At 43.1% G+C, this 19,397-nt stretch overlaps 1 protein-coding gene across 1 annotated transcript in view; it reads left to right on the top strand.

Moving 5' to 3' along the window:
- Window positions 1-15,275, top strand: part of LOC105494388 (inter-alpha-trypsin inhibitor heavy chain 2) — a 46,223-nt gene extending 30,948 nt beyond the window's left edge. Inside the window, exons 15-21 of the mRNA XM_071070494.1 lie at window positions 1,363-1,532; window positions 5,061-5,198; window positions 8,687-8,800; window positions 9,634-9,832; window positions 10,346-10,518; window positions 12,145-12,256; window positions 14,941-15,275. Coding sequence (XP_070926595.1) covers window positions 1,363-1,532; window positions 5,061-5,198; window positions 8,687-8,800; window positions 9,634-9,832; window positions 10,346-10,518; window positions 12,145-12,256; window positions 14,941-15,088 — 1,054 coding nt within the window. The 3' untranslated portion in view covers window positions 15,089-15,275. The remainder of the gene's footprint in view (window positions 1-1,362; window positions 1,533-5,060; window positions 5,199-8,686; window positions 8,801-9,633; window positions 9,833-10,345; window positions 10,519-12,144; window positions 12,257-14,940) is intronic.
- Window positions 15,276-19,397: the final 4,122 nt, after the last annotated feature.

Raw genomic sequence — 19,397 nt, 5'->3', positions numbered from 1 at the left:
TTTACTCTTGAAAATGGATTCTTGTCCAAAGAGAATTTAATGATTATGTGATTATGATGTTCCCTAAGGAAAGGCTCCCCCATGCTCATCCGTGTCCCCTCTGGCTTCTCAGCCGAGCTGCATCTCAACTCTCCAACCTGAAAACTATGTCCCTAGAGCAATGGATGGTTCTTTGACTACCTACATCAAAATTACACAGAGGTGTTTGATAAAAGTTCCCATTCCCAAGCCTCATTCCATCTATTAGATAGGAGTTGCAGGAAGATGGAACAGGGTCTAAATGAGGCTGGGAAAATGAAATGCTGTTGTATGACTGAACTCATAGAGAAAATCCCTGATGTTGATAAGATTAGAAGAAATACGTAAGGCTGTAAACTATGACTGTGAAGTAAAAGAGAAATAACTCCCTGTCTGACAGAAGCACATTACAGGCATATAGCAAATTGTGGTAGACGTTAAATATTGATTTTAAAACAATTCCTATAAAAAGATCAGCAGTTGCTAAAGGTTGGAGTGTGGGAGAGAGGGGAGTAGGTGGAGCACAGAGCATTTTTAGGGCAGTGAAAATACCCTATATGATACTCCAAAGGTGGACACCTGTCATTATGCATTTAACCAAACCCATAGAATGTACAACACCAAGGATCAGCCACGTTAGCTGTGGCCTCTGCGTGATAATGATGTGTCAGCTTCTTCCCTTGTAACAAATGCACCACTCTGATGTGGGATGGATGCTGACAGTGGGGAAGGCCGTGTATATGGGGGACCGTGTGTATGCAGTGGGCACATAGAAAATCTTGATACCTTCTGCATAATTTTACTGCGAACCTAAAACTGCTCTAAAATATAAAGTTAAAAAAAAAAAAAAAAGCCTTGGGAGCCAGACGTGGCTCCCAAGGAGGGTGGATTGCTTGAGTCCAGGAGTTTGAGACCAGCCTGGGCAACATGGCAAAAGCCCATCTTTACAAAAAATATAAAAAAATTAGCTGGGTGTGGTGGCATGCACCTGTAGTCCCAGCTACTCAGGAGGCTGAGGGAGGAGGATCGCTTGAGCCAGGGAAGCTGAGGCTGCAGGGAACCGTGATTGTGCCACTGCACTCCAGCCTGGGCAACAGGGCGAGACCTTGTCTCGAAAATAATAATAATAATAAATAAGTAAATAAATAATGCCTTGAGACTTAGCTAGATAAAATACTCAGCTTCTTGAAGCCAGTGAGTTAGTTCTGTTTCCCAGTTACTTTGCGGTCCTGCCCCACCCCCAGGTTGGACCCCAGCAGCGGTGGGGTGCAGGGGCGGGGAGCTGACTTGGGCTCCCACTCCAATGCAGCCATGCTCCATAACACCTCTACTTCTTGAATGCAGAAGCCTGGCTCCTACAGCTGCCGCCAAGAGAAGAATTACAAGATCGATCCTGCAGATGTCTCTAGACCACCACATTGTGACCCCGCTGACCTCGCTGGTGATCGAGAACGAGGCTGGGGACGAGCGCATGCTGGCGGACGCCCCGCCCCAGGATCCCTCCTGCTGCTCAGGTCAGAGCTGCACCTGTGGGGACTAGTGGCCAGGCAGCTCTCTTGCCCTGGGGGGAAGTCCTAGTGCCTCCACTCTCTCCCACTCCAGCCCACCTCTTGCACCCAGCCCTGCGCCCTCCTGTGCCCAAGCTCTTCCTGCCAGCTGGGAGGAGGATGGATTATTGCTGTGGTCATTGACCCTTTTGCTCCCATGTTTCCCAAAGGAACTTTTGAAAACCTGCATACCCTTCCAACATTTTTGACATCAATATTTGAAATTTTTTATCTTAGCCTGGGCAACATAGCGAGACCCCATCTCTAAAGAAAAAAAAATTTTAACTAGCTGGGTGTGATGGTGGGCACCTGTAATATCACCTGTTTGGGAAGCTGAGGCAGGAGGATCTCTCGAGCCCAGGAGGACCACTGCACTCCAGCCTGGGTACCATCACATCTCACTGCAGCCTCCAACTCCTGGGCAACAAATATAATTTCTATATGCAACTAACATAATTACAGTATTTTATAAATATTGACCTTTTAAAATAAAACTGTTACATCACTGTTTTCTGTTTTTTTCTTTTTTTTCTTTTTCTTTTTTCTTTCTTTTTTTTTTTTTTTTTTGAGACAGAGTCTTGCTCTGTTGCCCAGGCTGGAGCACAATGGCATAATCTTGGCTCACTGCAACCTCAGCCTCCCAGGTTCAAGCAATTCTCCGACTTCAGCCTCCCAAGTAGCTGGGATTACAGGCATGTGCCACCATGCCCGGCTAATTTTTTGTATTTTTAGTAGAGACAGGTTTTCACCATGTTGGCCAGGCTGGTCTCGAACTCCTGACCTCAGGCGATCCACCTGCTTTGGCCTCCCAAAGTGCTGGGGTTACAGGCGTGAACCACTGTGCCCGACCACATCACTGTTTTCAATACATCTAATGAAACAGAATACCTAATTGGTTACTATCATTCATTTTTTAAAAATACATAAGCATTTCCTGTATTACAATTATTAGAAGCTGGCCAGACATGGTGGCTCATGCCTATAATCCCAGCACTTTGGGAGGCTGGAGTGGGTTAATCACTTGAGCCTGTGAATATGAGACCAGCCTGGTCAACGTGGCAAAACCCCATCTTTAGAAAAAAATACTAAAATTAGCCAGGCATGGTGGCACGTGTCCATAGTCCCAAGTACTCAGGAGGCTGAGGTGGGAGGATTGCTTGAGCCTGGGAGGTGACCGTTGCAGTGAGCCAATTATGCCACTGCACTCTAGCCTGAGTGACAGAATAAGACCTTGTCTCGAAAAAAAAAATTTTTTTTGGAAGTTTTACATTATTCTTTTTTCTAGTTGAACTTGTATTTCCACTCCACTTGCCCAGCAGAACTATATCCTATTGTAATATATTTTTACGCTTCTTTTAGTAATCACCTCACTTATCTATAAGAAAAAAATGTTATAAATTTTAATTTTAATTAAAAATTTAATTTAAAAATCATAACCATAAGATTCTGAGTATTCAAAATTCTCTTCTGAACTGGGTCTGATTAATATTACTACTAGTAACCAAGTGAGCAAAATAATATAAATAAATTATAAATTTGATTACACGTAAGAAGTAAAATTGGAGTGGAAATAATCTATAATCTCTTACTGGGAAAAATGTGACTGGGTGTTTTTCATGTATTCATGGATAAGTATTATTTATGAATGGATTGAAAGAGACAGGATTCAGCATCAATTCTACTTCTAAGAGAACTTGTATGGGCAGAAGTCCCGATAAATATTGGTTGGTACAGTTACTCGCTTATCTGAACTCTTTGAAATTTATATGCCAAAACATGCATACGGACCTAGCGTCCAAAAAATCTTGTATAATTTATCAGCTGACAACGTGAGCCCTTCCTCAATTTTGTTGAAAGCAAAGAATTGGAAGCCCTGTGGCTTATACAAGCATTCGCTCCCGATCATTGGAATCATGTTTTTCGCCCTACATCAATATTCCAATGGATGTTTTGGTTCTTGGAGGACTTTTTCGGGAGGGGAGTGGGGAAGAGCAGGCCTTCTGCTTGTAAACTGGGAGAAAAGGGTTTCTTTAGGAAAGAGTCTATGTCTAAACTGAGACTCTAGAAATTGCCTTTCAAACAGTCCATGCTCTCTGAGTCCTGCAGAAAGTCTCCAGGCACCCTGGAGGGTGCACGCACCCAGGGCTAGGAGACCTCAGGCTTATACATCTCTTTCTCTTCTCTTTCTTGGGGACTGGTCCTACTGAAACATATATACATATATGCTATATACATACACACACGTAATTATACATCATAGATAATATATAATTATTAGTATCCTATATATAATATATATAATTCTATATAATATATTATAGCTACAGATATATAATTATATATAATATATTATAGCTACAGATATATAATTATATGTAATATATTATAGCTACAGATATATAATTATATATATTATAGCTATAGATATCTAATTATATATAATATAATGGCAATTATATTATATATAATTATATATAATATAATTATACATATTATATATGTATATATATTATATATGTATAATTATATACTACCTATAATATATGATATATAATATATTAGATTCAGGGGCTAAATGTGCAAGTTACTTGGATATATTGCATGTTACTGAGGCTTGGGGTACAAATGATCGTGTCACCCAGGTAGCGACCATGGTACTCAGTACTTTTTCAACCCTCCCCCCGACCTCCCCTTTCCCTCCCTCTCCCCTCTGGAAGTCCCCAGTGTCTATTCTTTCCATCTTTAGTCCGTGTAGTACCCAGTATTGACTTCTCAATGTAGTACCCAAGGTAAGTGAGAACATGCGGTATTTGGATTTCTGTGAAATATATTCTTAAGAATGCTTTGCACACAATGGAAGGATTTTGTGCATTTTTAATTTCGTTCAAGCATGACACCAAGTTTACTGCACTGGTCCGTGATTCGGGGAACTCTGACTTGTAATGTTCCCATGACAACTACCTGTAGACTCACAGCTAAATAGATCTAGGGACAAATGAACCCTGGATTAGTTTCTAGGCATGGCTTTCTCACAGAGAGCTAGCCTGGCTATCGGAAAGCAAAAAGTGCCTTTTGTTGTCACGCGAAATCTCTCTCACCAGGAAGGAAACCTCTCTGGGAAACTAACCTGCTCGGCTTGTTTGTGAGCGAATAGGGAGGGAGCCAGGAAGATGCCACGGTAACCTGGGCCTTCTCCCAGACTTAGCTCCCCAGCCTGCACTGGAGTCACCGGGCCCTTCCCCAGCCCTATAAAGTGGTTCCTCCCACGGCCACCCTTGCTCAGGTTCCAGACTCCAGAAAGAACCGTATCACTGGACCCCTCCCTCAGCAACATGCCAGAGGGAGCCCGACAAGAGAGAACTCTGGCATAAAAATAGAGGAGAAAAACCTAAGCTGACAACATCTGGGGGTGCATAAAACAGATTCTTGACATGGTGAGCAATTTCCGTGGAAATGTAAACCTAGAAACTAACAGATGCAGGTTTTTCTACCCAGGGGCCCTGTATTACGGCAGCAAAGTGGCTCCAGATTCCATCCCGTCTTGGGCCAATCCTTCACCAACACCCGTGATCTCCATGCTGGCACAAGGAGCTCAGGTGCTGGAGTCCACGCCACCCCCACATGTGATGAGAGGTAAAGCTTCTACACTGCTTGCGTGTCCCAGAACTCAGCCGACCATAATCCTGGGAAGCATTGTGTGAATGAGGCCGGGTGCAGTGGCTCACGCCTGTAATCCCAGGACTTTGGGAGGCCAAGGCAGGCAGATCACGTGTTTTTCTATAGAAATACACCTTATTTTGTTTGTTTTAAATCATGTATTTACAGAATCCTAGTTGTGTTCAGTCTTTAAAGAAACCTTTCTGCAAACAGTTTCAGTGGGAGGTTTGGGTAGTAGCTGTGGTCATCTAAAAGCCAGGAAAATGTATTTCTTTGTGAGAGTTTTGGTGGCTGTGGCTTCCTTGTGTAATCGCAGATTTCTTTGCCTTCCATTGTCAATTTCTTTGCCTTTCTATTGACAACCTCTCTGGCATCTTCTCCCACAGCATGTGAGAGGGGAGCTGCCCCGGGGAAATGGGAGGGACAGTGTCTCCTCTCCTGTTTCCAGCTCCTTGCATTGCAGCCTTCACCCACAGAGATCACAGCTGCTGGCAATTAGCTAGTTCATCTAGAAAACCTGTGTGCAGCTTTTCTTTCCTTACTTTTCTTTTTATTAGAAAAAAAGTAAGTTTCAACACTCAGAGACAGAGCACATCGGAAGCTGCAAAGTCCCAGCTTGACTTGAGTGTTTGAAATTTAGAAGGGTGGTTCCTGCTGGTCCTAGAACTGTGCAGCTTTCTTGACTGCCTGGAATATAGACCTTTCCATCAAGAAAGCCTCAAAGCTGGTTCTCAAGGTTGTATGCCTAGCACATACCAAATATCATGTTGTAGCAGAGAAAACTTAGCAAAGGCTTTGAATGGACATTTAATGTTATTTCAGGCAAGGCACATGGCTCACACCTGTAATCCCAGCACTTCTGGAGGCTCAGGTGGGAGAGGATTGCTTGAGGCCAGGAGTTTGAGACCAGCAAAAAAAAAAAAACCCTTTTCAAAAAATTAGCCAGGCATAGTGGTGCACCTGTAGTCCCAGCTACTCAAGAGGTTGAGGTGGGAGGATTGCCTGAGCCCAGAAGTTCAACACATTGCAGTGAGCTATTATTTCACCACTACATTCCAGCCTGGGTGACAGAGGGAGGGAGACCCTGTCTCAAAAAATAAAATAGAGACCTGGCATGGTGGCTCACGCCTGTAATCCCAGCACTTTGGGAGGCTGAGGAGAGCAGATCACTTGAGGTCAGGAGTTCGAATCCAGCCTGGCCAACCCTGTCTGTACTAAAAATACAAAAATTAGCTGGGCGTGGTGGCAGGTGCCTGTAATCCCAGCTACTCGGGAGGCTGAGGCAGGAGAATTGCTTGCACCTGGGAGGTGGAGGTTGTAGTGAGCTGAGATCGTGCCACTGCACTCCAGCCTGGGCGACAGAGCAAGACTCTGTCTCAAAATAAAATACGATAAGATAAAATAGGATGATAAAATAGTAACTTCATCTCACCCTTAGGGCTTATCTCTAAAATGATTTCTAGGCCACAAGTAACTTGCTCCTTCACCCTCCATTGCTGGTAGTGCTTTGTACAACACTCCCCTCTCCTACCCCAGCTCTGTGGGAGTGGGAGTCCCACGAGGGACCATGCAGGAGTCTCAGTTAACAGTGGCAAATGTCCGCTGCCACGCACGAGTGAGGAATCCGTGCGGAAGTTGACCACGCTGGAGGAGCAGTTGCTTTTACTGTACATTTCCAACCAGCAGTTTCTGAGAGCCAGACACTACCGTGATGCCCAGGGAGTGAGCTGCTTAAACTGTGGCTTTGCGAAATAAAACTTTTAGAGAAAATTGTTGAGACCAAGTTAATTTACCTTTAAATATTCTTCCCAGTTAAGACTGCAGTGCTTCTTCCAAGTTTCTCATCTCTGTTGTAGGATGCAGTACAAAGGACGAGGACTTCAAAGTCAGACAGTCCTGGAGATACATCTGCCCCATGACCTTGGTTATACACTGAAATCCCTCTAGGGCTCAAGCAGCCCACCACTAAAACGGGAATGATAATACCCTCCCTGCAGGGTGGATACAAGTTTCTTTTTCCTAGTAGAAGCTCAGTTATCACTGACCAGTGTTCTGCCCATAAACCTCAGGTGCTAGGAATCTATAACATTAGTCATGGAGGTCCTCGATCTACTTTCAGCCTGATCGAAATTTCAGGCTGGACTGACCCATTTAACCATGATGCTTCATTTCTGTTGTCTTGAATTCTATCAACTCAGTATGGCAGCACTGATTCACTATTGCTTATCAGGAGGTCTGATTGGTGGGATTTGAGTTAATTAAATGGCAAAACCAATCGTTGTCTTTAATAAAAGCTATTTTCTTCAAACAGAATATTTCAAACTACCATATTTGTGTAGAGGAAGAAAGAGGATATCATAATATAATGATTGTTTAAGGGTTCCTTTTAATTTTTATTTTTGAGACGGAGTTTCGCTCTTGTTGCCCAGGCTAGAGTGCAATGACTCAATCTCGGCTCACTGCAACCTCCGCCTCCCGGGTTCAAGCAATTCTCCTGCCTCAGCTCCCGAGTAGCTGGGATTACAGGTGCCCGCCACTACACCTGGCCAATTTTTTTTTTTTAATTTTTTAGTAGCGATGGGTGTTCTCCATGTTGGTCAGGTTGGTCTCGAACCCCCGACCTCAGGTGATCCATTCACCTGGGCATCTCAAAGTGCTGGGATTACAGGAGTGAGCCACCAGGACTGGCCAAGATTATTTTTAAAAGAGCCTTTGTTGTGTGTGTTTTTTATTTTATTTTATTATTTATTTATTTATTTTTGAGACAGAGTCTTGCACTGTCGCCCGGCTTGGAGTGCAGTGGCACCATCTCGGCTCACTGCAACCTCCGCCTCCCAGGTTCAAGCAATTCTCCTGCCTCAGCCTCCCGAGTAGCTGGGATTGCAGGTGCCCACCACCATACCCGGCTAATTTTTTGTATTTTTAGTAGAGACGGGGTTTCACTATGCTGGCCAGGCTGGTCTTGAATGCCTGACCTCGTGATTCACCCACCTCGGCCTCCCAAAGTGCTGGGATTACAGGCATGAGCCACCGCACCTGGCCTGTTCTGTGTTTTTACAATGCCCTGTGGTGTCCGGCTCCAATAAAAATCAACTAACCACGTATTTGTGGACTGCAGAGCATGAACCTGGAGGTGTGAACTGAACATTTCTGGCCTGAGTGACAGGTTTAGCCACTGCACGAACTTCCCGTAACTCCTCTGCAAGCTTTTATTCATACTGCCACCAACAACTTTCCTAAAATGAGGGTCAAGTCACTTCACGTTTATGAGGAAGTGCTCCATGACAGAGGGACAATGGAGTATGAACAACTGGCTCCCCGAGGCCTGGAGGAGTACCGAGCATAAAGGAGAAGCACAATAAATATTTGTTCTGATTAAATTAAAGATGTTCAGGAATGATATAGTGCTCAAAATCATCTTCCTTTTAATGATTTTGTTTACATTTTCTTTGTATATTTTCCAGTTGAAAATGACCCACATTTCATCATTTATCTACCAAAAAGCCAAAAGAACATTTGTTTCAATATTGACTCGGAACCTGGAAAAATCCTCAACCTGGTTTCTGACCCAGAATCAGGTAAAATAAAAATAAATTATATTTGCTTTAGACAATTAGGTCACTGTCATGCTTTCCTGTCACTGCCTTGGATTTCTTTCTTTCTCACCTTAATAGAAGTGCTATATATTTCAGTGATATTAGTGAGAAGTTAAATTATAAATATATTCTTAACTATTTTGAACCATCATAGCTCAAAATATATACCCTCTCTCTGAGTATGAACTAGCAGATCTTGTTGTGATATAATTAATTTAAATACGAGCCAGGTGTGGTGGCTCACACCTGCCATCTCAGCACTTTGGGAGGCTGAGGCGGGCAGTTCACCTGAGATTAGGAGTTCGAGACCAGCCTGGCCAACATGATAAAACTCCCCGACTACTAAAAATACAAAAAAAAAATTAGCCGGGCATGGTGGCACACACCTGTAATCCCAGCTGCTCAGGAGGCTGAGCCAGGAGAATCGCTTGAACCCGGGAGGTGGAGGTTGCAGTGAGCCGAGATGGCGCCACTGCACTCCAGCCTTAGTGACAGAGCGAGACTCCGTCACACACACACAAAAATTCATTTAAACACTATATGATAGTAAATTATTTAAATTACATTTTATACACTGACAATTAAATTTTATAACTGATATAAAATTATTAAATTAAATTTTATTAAATTTTATAACTGTTATATTAAAATACATGTTATACAATGAGAAGCACAAAGAAGAAAATGTTATGTAAATCTTGAAGCAAAATTATAACTTTCCTATATTGCCAAGTTTTATAAATTTGAACTATAGTACCCACGCATGCAAAATAAAGGGCACACAAGAGAAAAACTCATTTTTTTCTTTCCTGTAGGAATTGTAATCAATGGTCAGCTTGTTGGTGCCAAGAAGCCCAACAATGGAAAACTAAGCACCTATTTTGGAAAACTGGGATTTTATTTCCAAAGTGAAGACGTAAAAATAGAAATCAGCACTGAGGCCATCACCCTGAGTGGTGGTTCTAGCACATTTGCCTTGTCCTGGTCCGACACGGCTCAAGTCATGAATCAGAGGCAAGTATGATTTCATCTGAACTCAGGCCTGTCCGTGACACATGACTGCATAACTAAATCCAGGCATCAGTGACATCAACATTAAAAAAAAAAAAAATCATCGTTTTAAATATAAGGAAGTTGAGGTTCAGAAAAATTGTTCTCACTCCCTCCTCTGTTCCTGGCAGTGGGCACAGTGTTTTTGGCCACCATGGGTCCCAGGACCTAATCTAGTGCCTGGCGTCAGTAAGCACTCACTGGGTATGCGCTGGTCAGCGAACGAATCCACCAGCTGAAATCTATACCCGACTCGATCGCAGAGTGCGCTCCAAATGCCATGATTGTGTCCTCTGCATAGAAGCTTCCCAATGAGTATCCGTTCATCGATCATTTATCTATAAACTGTTGCAAGCGCTTAGATAACTAGCCGAATTGTCTGGGAGGAGTGAAGAGCTCATATTAGGGGTGAGAAGAATGACTTTAGAAAAAGGTCTGTTCTGAAATGGTTTAATTCCACTTGGACTTTCACACCAGGGTGCAGATCTCAGTGAAGAAAGCAAAAGTGGTAACTATCACCCTGGACAAAGAGATGTCCTTTTCTGTTTTACTTCATCGTGTTTGGAAGAAGCATCCCATTAATGTTGACTTTCTGGGAATCTACGTCCCCCCTACAAACAAGTTTTCACCTAATGCCCACGGACTAATAGGTAAAGTGTCTATGGACCATCTGACGAGGGCGGGGCCACTCTAACTCTTTAGCAGCTTTGGCTGACAGTGGTTACAAGCTGAGGACATGGTAGGTGTGGACTCAAGAGCACAGAGGACCAACATAGCAGCGTGGGGCCACTCGGGAATGTGACAGCCTTTTGCCGTTCTAGACAAGGCTGTCCAGGGCCAGGATTTCAGCATCACAAACTGGGCAAGTTAAGAGAAGGGACAGATACATTTCAAGCTTTACGTTAAAGATTTTTTTCTAACTGAAGCGAGGTGAACCCATTTAGGAGGTCTGTGATAACGAGCAGAATACCCTGGACAACTGTCCCTAGTATTTTAAGAAGGGCTCAAATGTAAAGCCTGTGACATCACAAACAAATCTTGTGCCTGTGATCTGAGCTATGCTCTCAGGTGCTCACCTCACTTTCCTGCCATCAGGGTGCTCGATTTACTTACAATCCACTAGACCAACCTCATGTATAAAATGACCATGAGCGCCAGGCATGGTGGCTCATGTAATCCCAGCACTTTAGGAGGCCTGGGCAGGTGGACTGCTTGTGGAGTTCAAGACCAGCTTGGGCACCCCATTGCTATCAAAAAAGTAGGTAATAAAAATAATTAGCAGGATGTGGTGGATCCTGCCTGGAGTCCCAGCTACTCAGGAAGCTGCGGTGGGATTGCCCGAGTCCAGGAATTAGAGGCTGCAGTGAGCTGTGACTGTGCCACTGTGCTCCAGCCTGGGTGATAAAGGGAGACTCCATCTCTTAAATTTACTTATTTATTTATGTATTTATTAGATGGAGTTTCGCTCTTGTTGCCCAGGCTGAAGTGCAATGGCACAATCGCAGCTCATCGCAACCTCTGCCTCCACAGTTCACGCGATTCTCTTCCCTCAGCCTCCCAAGTAGCTGGGATTACAGGCCTGCACCACCATGCCCAGCTAATTTTGTATTTTTAGTAGAGATAGGGTTTCTCCATGTTGGTCAGGCTGGTCTGGAACTCCCAGCCTCAGGTGGTGATCTGCCCGGCTCGGCCTCCAGAGTGCTAGGATTACAGGTGTGAGCCACCGCACCCGGCCCCATCTCTTCAATTAAAAAAAAAAAAAAAAAAAAAAGGGCTGGGAGTGGTGGCTCAAGCCTGTAATCCCAGCACTTTGGGAGGCCAAGACGGGTGGATCACGAGGTCAGGAGATTGAGACCATCCTGGCTAACACGGTGAAACCCCGTCTCTACTAAAAATACAAAAAAAAATTAGCCAGGTGTGGTGACGGGCACCTGTAGTCCCAGCTACTTGGGAGGCTGAGGCAGGAGAATGGCATAAACCTGGGAGGCGGAGCTTGCAGTGAGCTGAGATCTGGCCACTGCACTCCAGCCTGGGTGACAGAGGGAGATCCTTCCTCAAATGAAAAAAAATAAGAATAAAAAAAGATCGTGAGCAGCACAAATGTGCTCCCAGGAAGGACCCTCCCTCCCATCACCACTCCTTTTTCCTCTCAGCTTGTCTTTCCACCCTAGAAATCCCAGAGGGAGGACTAAAATGTAGCATGGAGCCAATAACAAGCCTGTCTTTTTATTTGACTATGATTACATGTAAATCAATGTCTGATTCTGTTTCGCCAGGCCAGTTCATGCAGGAACCAAAGATACACATCTTCAATGAGAGACCGGGAAAGGACCCTGAGAAACCAGAGGCCAGCATGGAAGTGAAGGGGCAGAAGCTCATTGTCACCAGGTAGGCCTCGGGTGTAAGGACAGTGACGAAGAGGGCTCGTGTTAGAATTAGACCCACACAGCAAAATAGAGGAGCAAGAAGAAGTGTTGTAAGCACTACCTACATCACACTAAGCAATTCATCAGGAATAGACACACACAGCATTCGCATAAGGGCACTTCTGATATCCCACCTTAAATGCAAATAATGACGGGGTATCTAGGGTCATGTGATGCCAAGATTAACTAACCTGTTGTTCTCATCTTCATACTTTAGAAGCCCTCATGAGAGCTTCACAACTTGGATAACTGGACACGTGGATCAAAGGAGAGAATCATAAAAACACCTATTACCATAGTACTGCAGAACGAATATAGATTTTTACATCAGGCTAGAGCTTTCCTCTTACACATAGATCTCTGACTGCTTTTTTTTTTTTGTAGCTTTTCTTATACAAACCACCCCCATATGCTTCATCTAAAGTGAGAACTTAGAAGCTCGTAAGACATTCTGAGTGTAAAAATCTTACAAATCTTGATATTTTTTCCCAGTCCTTTACAGTTGTCTCACCCATGCCAAATTTGGTACCGTTTTAAAGCCGTTTACCCCTTTTTAGAGTTTTTACAAAGCAGTCAACTTCGCTTTGTTAGAAAGGATTCTTCATGCAAACAAATGTCATTGGCTTTGACATAATTAAACCATAACAATGATAACCATAAAATTGTATTTGGAAGTATTGCCACGAAAGTAGATTTGTGAACTGAAACAATGGATTCTTGTTGAATACACCATTCAATTAGTATCAGTTTATGGGAGGAACAAGGTACTGACGGAAATCAGTGAGCGTGTGTCACAGAAGCAATTGTGAGCACAAATTAATAATGCTAATATTAAGCTATCTGAAGTTGGTAAAAGGGTGTTTACTGCCAGGCATGGTGGCTCATGCCTGTAACCCCAATGCTTTGAGAAGCCAATGTGGGAGGATCACTTGAGACTAGCAGTTCAAGACTGGCCTGGGCAACATAGTAAGACTCCATCTCTATAAAAATAAAAATAAAAATAATTAGCCAGGTGTAGTAGATTCTGCCTATAGCCCCAGCTACTCAGGAGGTTGAGGTGGGAGGATCCATTGAGCCCAGGAGTTCAAAGCTGAAGTGAGTTATGATTGTACCGCTGCACTCCAGCCTGGGTAACAGAGTGAGACCTGTCTCATAAATAAAAACATAATATATAAATAGGCTGGGCGCAGTGGCTCACACCATCCCGGCACTTTGGGAGGCCGAGGTGGGTGGATCACCTGAGGTCAGGAGTTCAAGACCATCTTGCAAACATGTTGAAACCCCCCCCATCTCTACTAAAAATACAAAAATTAGCTGGGTGTGGTGGCGGGTGCCTGTAATCCCAGCTACTCGGGAGGCTGAGGTAGGAGAATCGCTTGAACCTGGGAGGTGGAGGTTGCAGTGGGCGGAGATAGCACCACTATACTCCAGCCTGACTCCATCTCTCTCTCTCTCTCTCTATATATATATATATACACACACACACATATATATAGATAGATATTTATATATGTATATGTCTATATATGCATTTACTTTATATATAGAGAGAGAGATGGAGTCAGGCTAGAGTGCAGTGGTGCACTCTATATTTATATATTTATATTTATTTAAATATATATGTATATTTATATATAGATATTTATTAATATATATTTATCTATATAGATATAGATATATATTTATATATGTACATAAATATATATACATATATAAATAAATACATATATATACACACACATGCGTTTATTATAATGACAAAAAGTAAATGCTGGGCCTCCATTTCATCCACTGCAAGCACCTCGTGGTTCATAACTGAAACTGAGCTGTCCCCTGAACTGGGCGCAGTGACACACTTTTAAGGCTCATTCACGCAATGTGCCAGATTCTTTACAAATTGTTGGCTACTTTGCCCTTCAAGTGGAGGACATGAATCTGCTCAGAAACAGCAGGTATCACCCTTAAACACACAGAAAGTGCAGTTAAGAGGTGCCACCAGTGCATTCTTTTTTTTTTGATGACAGAGTCTTGCTCTGTCGCCCAGGCTGGAGTGCAGTGGTGCGACCTTGGCTCACTGCAACCCCTGCCTCCTGGGTTCAAGCGATTCTCATGCCTCAGTCTCTCGAGTAATTGGGACTACAGGCATATGCCCAGCTAATTTTTTAAAAAAATATTTTTAGTAGAGACAGGGTTTCTCCATGTTGGCCAGGCTCGTCTTGAACTCCTGGCCTCAAATGATCAGCCCGCCTTGGCCTCCCAAAGCGCTGGGATGACAGGCATGAGCCACCGTGCCTGGCCACCGACTCATTCTTTAAGTGACCGGTGAGGTCAGCCTCAACGCTGTGGAGTCTTGTTCCTGCCTTCTTTCCATTGGCTACTGTTTTCCTTGCTGGAAAAGCCCATATGGGTCAACTCTAAGGGTTCTTTGAGTTCTCTAAGGACACTCCGCTGATTCTCTGTCCTTCCAACACCAAGCCCCAGACTTGGGTGTTTCACATGACTTGGGAAGCAGCGATAGGTGGGGGGGCGGCAGATGTGGTGACGGAACACAACGAACAGCAAGGAAAAGACGGGGTCTTGTGTCTAGAGGTGCCCGGCCAGCCATCCCTCGGCCTCCCGCTAACCACATGCCTTGCTTCCTTGCAGGGGCTTACAGAAAGACTACAGAACGGATCTCGTGTTTGGAACGGATGTTACCTGCTGGTTTGTGCACAACAGTGGAAAAGGATTCATTGACGGGCATTACAAGGATTACTTCGTGCCTCAGCTCTACAGCTTTCTCAAACGGCCTTAAGGGTTTATAGTTTGGGAAATTATATATATTAATACACATCTTTCCCCTGTCACTTTTGCAGATATTCTTTGGTTTGAATAATTAAAATGAACCAGATATCAGGGTGGTTAATTAAAATGAACCAGATATCAGGGTGTTTTATAAAGCCTGTAAATACACCTGAAGAAAATAAACATCTTACAAATGAGCTTTTAGGATTTTGTTGCATTTTTAGACGCCAAAGTGTGTGAATCAAGGTGGTGCTGAGACAAGCCAGCATCTGGACAGAGCTTTAAATGTGGTGTTTACTGTGATCATTTATTAATCTTTTCTTTTTCCTTTGAGACAGGGTCTCCCAGGTTGGAGTGCAGTGGCGTGATCATAGCTCACTGCAGCCTCAGCCTGGGCACAAGCAATCCTCCCACTTCAACCTCCCTAGTAGCTGGGACTACAGGTGCATGTCACCATGCCTGCCTCATTTTTATTTTTTTGCAGAGACGAGGTCTCACTATGGTCCCCAGGCTGGTCTCAAACTCCTGGGCTCAAGTGATTCTCCCACCTCAGCCTTCCAAAGTGCTGGGATTACAGGTATGAGCCACCACACCCAGCTGATCATTTCATTGTTGTTGAGTCTCAGGTCCTCAACCTTGCAGATTGCATCCATCTTTACACTACTAGTTGCATGGGAGGTATGATTATGAGAGGGTTAGATGGTGAGCATAGAATACAAACGGGGGTTACTTGATCTTAGGTGCTTTGTAGAGATTTATACTAAAGCCCTGCTACCCTCTGTAGGGATAGCCTTGCTATGGTGCCTGTGATAACCCAGTATTTTTGTCCAAGATTCTCTTCATAGTGTTGGTCCCTGGGACCCTTGTGAGTGTATGAGGTCTGAATTAGCCATGGTTCTCCAGAAAAACAGAACCCACAGGAGATTTACAATAAGGATTGGCTCATGTGATTATGGAGGCTTGTAAATCCAAAATCTGCCGAGTAGGCTGATGGTACAGGAGACCCAGGGAGGAGCCAGTGTTCCAGTCCAAAAGCCATCAGGCAGGAAGAGCCGATGCTGCAGATGAAGTCCGAAGGCCGTACACTAGAGAATCCCCTCTGACTTGGGGAGGTCAGCATTTTTGTTCTATTCAGACCTTTGACTGATTAGATGAGGCCCACCCACACAAGGGAAGGTGATTTCTTTACTTTGTGTGTGTGTGTGTGTGTGTGTGTGTTTCTTGAGATGGAATCTCACTTTATTGCCCAGGCTGGAGCACAGTGGCGCAATCTCGGCTCACTGCAACCTCCACCTCCTAGGTTGAAGTGATCCTCCTGCCTCAGCCTCCCAAGTAGATGGGATTACCAGCGTGAGCCACCATGCCCAGCCCCACTTGGGAGTTTTTGTTGCTCCCAAATTCTGCACATATTTAAAATCGCTCAGGATGTTACCTCAGATGGCTAATGAGACACACTGTGAATGTTGCTAAGTGAATTCTGAATCATAGTTCCAAATTCTCTGGAAGCCCTGTGTGTCTGTGAATCAAGTTTCACACACATTTAATATACCTTGAACACGGCATTTTTGTTAGTACTCCTGGTAGAACTGTTACTTTATTTGCATTTAAACCATTTCTGAGGAATACCACTTACATGCTAAATCTTATATTAGACTTTATTTCAAAATAAAGTAGTAAATTATATTCTAACAAAAAGCCAATGACATTTATAAGGCAGAATAAAATAAGCAACCAATTTAAAGCGAAACTGGGTTACTTTATGCTGTCTGCTCTTGTATAGTGGATTTTGGTGCTAAGATGCAAGTCTGAACCACTGTAATTCTGTGCTTTGCTGTGTTTACAACTTTCCTTAAAAATCAATTCCTAAAATGAACATATTCTCAAAAGCCAAAATGGTGAATTTGCACTTTAAAAAAGCTTTTTAAAGGCACATTTTTATGAATCTTTCTTTCCGTAATCTGATAAAAGTCATTTTTCATTTTAGAGGCAAAACTCTTTTTTTGCACATATCCAACCCGTACTCGAAAAAGCAAGTGGGCATCTCCAAACCTAATTGCAAAATCTTAAGGAAATGTGATTGTTTCTAGAAGCTAAAGATTACTGGCTGGGCGTGGTGCCTCATGCCTATAATCCCAGCACTTTCAGAGGCCAAGGCAGGAGCATCGTTGGAGGCCAGGTGTTCAAGACCAGCCTAGGCAACATAGTGAGACTCCCATCTCTTCATAAAAATAAGTAAAAGTAAAGATAGCCTTAGTGCTGAAGAGGTAAATAGCACTACCTCTTAGTCTTCTTCTTCTATAAGAAGTGGTCACCTATGATACACTTTTGAAAAATCTACTGCATCTTTTCCATTTCCTATTTCAAAAATAGAAACATATTAAATATTAAAATGCTAATATTCAACATAAACTTCAAAAGTGAGATTTTAACATTAATTCTGTGACTCGGTTAAAATCTTGAATTTAAAACTTCTACCTGCAGATACTAAGTTTAGCTTCTTAGTATTTTATGTGTGCACAGTGGTCTTAAAAGAAAGAATGAAAATCTTGGGGTGTATACTTATATGCGGTCAATAGAGTTCTATCAAAAGAAACTGCAGCTTTAAAGGATCACTTACTACCATCCAGTGGCATCTTCTCTTTAGTCTTATCCCAACTGAAGGAGATATAAATGACTCCAAAGGCCCAGTAAAATCAAAGTAAAAATTACCTGGCTATCTAGGTACATAGAGATGCTCGTATGCTATAAGAACTTAGTGTTATTTTTCTTAACTTTTTCACAATGGCTGAGTCTACTTCTTGGTAACTATTCCCAAAATAACTACAGAAGAGAAAAAAAAAAACCCTCCAGGATAGCTTCCTTAAGTGGCATAATTATTCAGTTATCTAATTAACGTTTCTAGGGTCACTGCAGTCAACCTAATGACTAACTTATAATCAAGGCTGATCGTATTCTGGCTGGGCGTGGTGGCTCACTCCTGTAATCCCAGCACTTTGGGAGGCCAAGGCAGGCAGATCACCTGAGGTCAGGAGTTTGACACCAGCCTGACCAACATGGCGAAATCATGTCTTTACTAAAAATACAAAACTTAGGTGGGTGCCGTGGCATGGACCTGTAATCCCAGCTACTCGGGAGGCTAAGGCAGGAAAATCGCTTAAACCCAGGAGGCGGAGATTGCAGTAAGCCAAGATCGCAACACTGCATTCTAGGCTGGGTGACAGTGTCTGTCTCAAAAAAAAAAAAAAAAAAAAAAAAGGCTGATCATATTCTAATCCTGTGATTCCATCTTACCCAAGTAGGAACTGAGGTGTATACTGGTATCAGTGAACAATTTCTCAGGCCCAACAGTCAGGGCAGATTTTCAAGTAGCTGCTATACATGATCAAGTTTCTCTTACTGGCCTATCATTTCATTTGATTATCATTGAACATTGTCAATTCCTATAACACACACCTTGGGTCTCTGCTTCTCACTTATATCTCCAGTACAATGGCTTACCTACTGAAGGCACTCCATAAATGCTAGCTGAATGAATTTCATGCAATCATATCAGAAAAACTGAAACTGAGAGGCAGTTAGAAGTAGATGGCAGAAGACAAAGGAAAAATCAGCAAATGAGATTTAATGAGATTCTGATGAAGAAAACAGAATTTGGTCTCTCAGGACAACAAAACTAATAATTTGATATGACCTCAAGTCAGTTGTTAAAAAAAGAACAGCTTAAAACAAAATAAGAAGACAAGCCACTGACTGAGAGAAAATATTTGCAAAAGACACATTTGATAAAGAACACTTAACTGAAATATACAAAGAACTCTTCACTTTGGGAGGCCGAGGCAGGCGGATCACGAGGTCAGGAGATCGAGACCATCCTGGCTAACACGGTGAAACCCCGTCTCTATTGAAAATACAAAACATTAGCCGTGTGTGGTGGTGCGCGCCTGTAGTCCCAGCTCCTCGGAGGCTGAGGCAGGAGAATGGCGTGAACCCGGGAGGCAGAGCTTGCAATGAGCCGAGATCGCGCCACTGCACTCCAGCCTGGGCGATGACAAAGCGAGACTCCGTCTCAAAAAAAAAAAAAAAAAAAAGAAAAAAAAAAGAACTCTTAAAATTCAACAATAAGAAAATGAATCACCCAATTAAATAGTGGGCAAAAATCCTGAAAGCCATCTCACCAAAGAAGATATACAGGCAGCAAATAAGCATATGAAAAGATGCCCCACATCATACTTCATCAAAGAAATGCAAATTAAAGCAACGATAAGATCCCATTGTACACCTATTAGGATGGGCAAAATCCAGAACACTGACAGCATCAA

This window comes from Macaca nemestrina, chromosome 9, assembly GCF_043159975.1.
Source record: "Macaca nemestrina isolate mMacNem1 chromosome 9, mMacNem.hap1, whole genome shotgun sequence".
NCBI classification, from domain to species: Eukaryota; Metazoa; Chordata; class Mammalia; order Primates; family Cercopithecidae; genus Macaca; species Macaca nemestrina.
The sequence above is the reverse complement of the archived record's forward strand: the minus strand, read 5'-3'. Positions and strand labels throughout refer to the sequence as shown.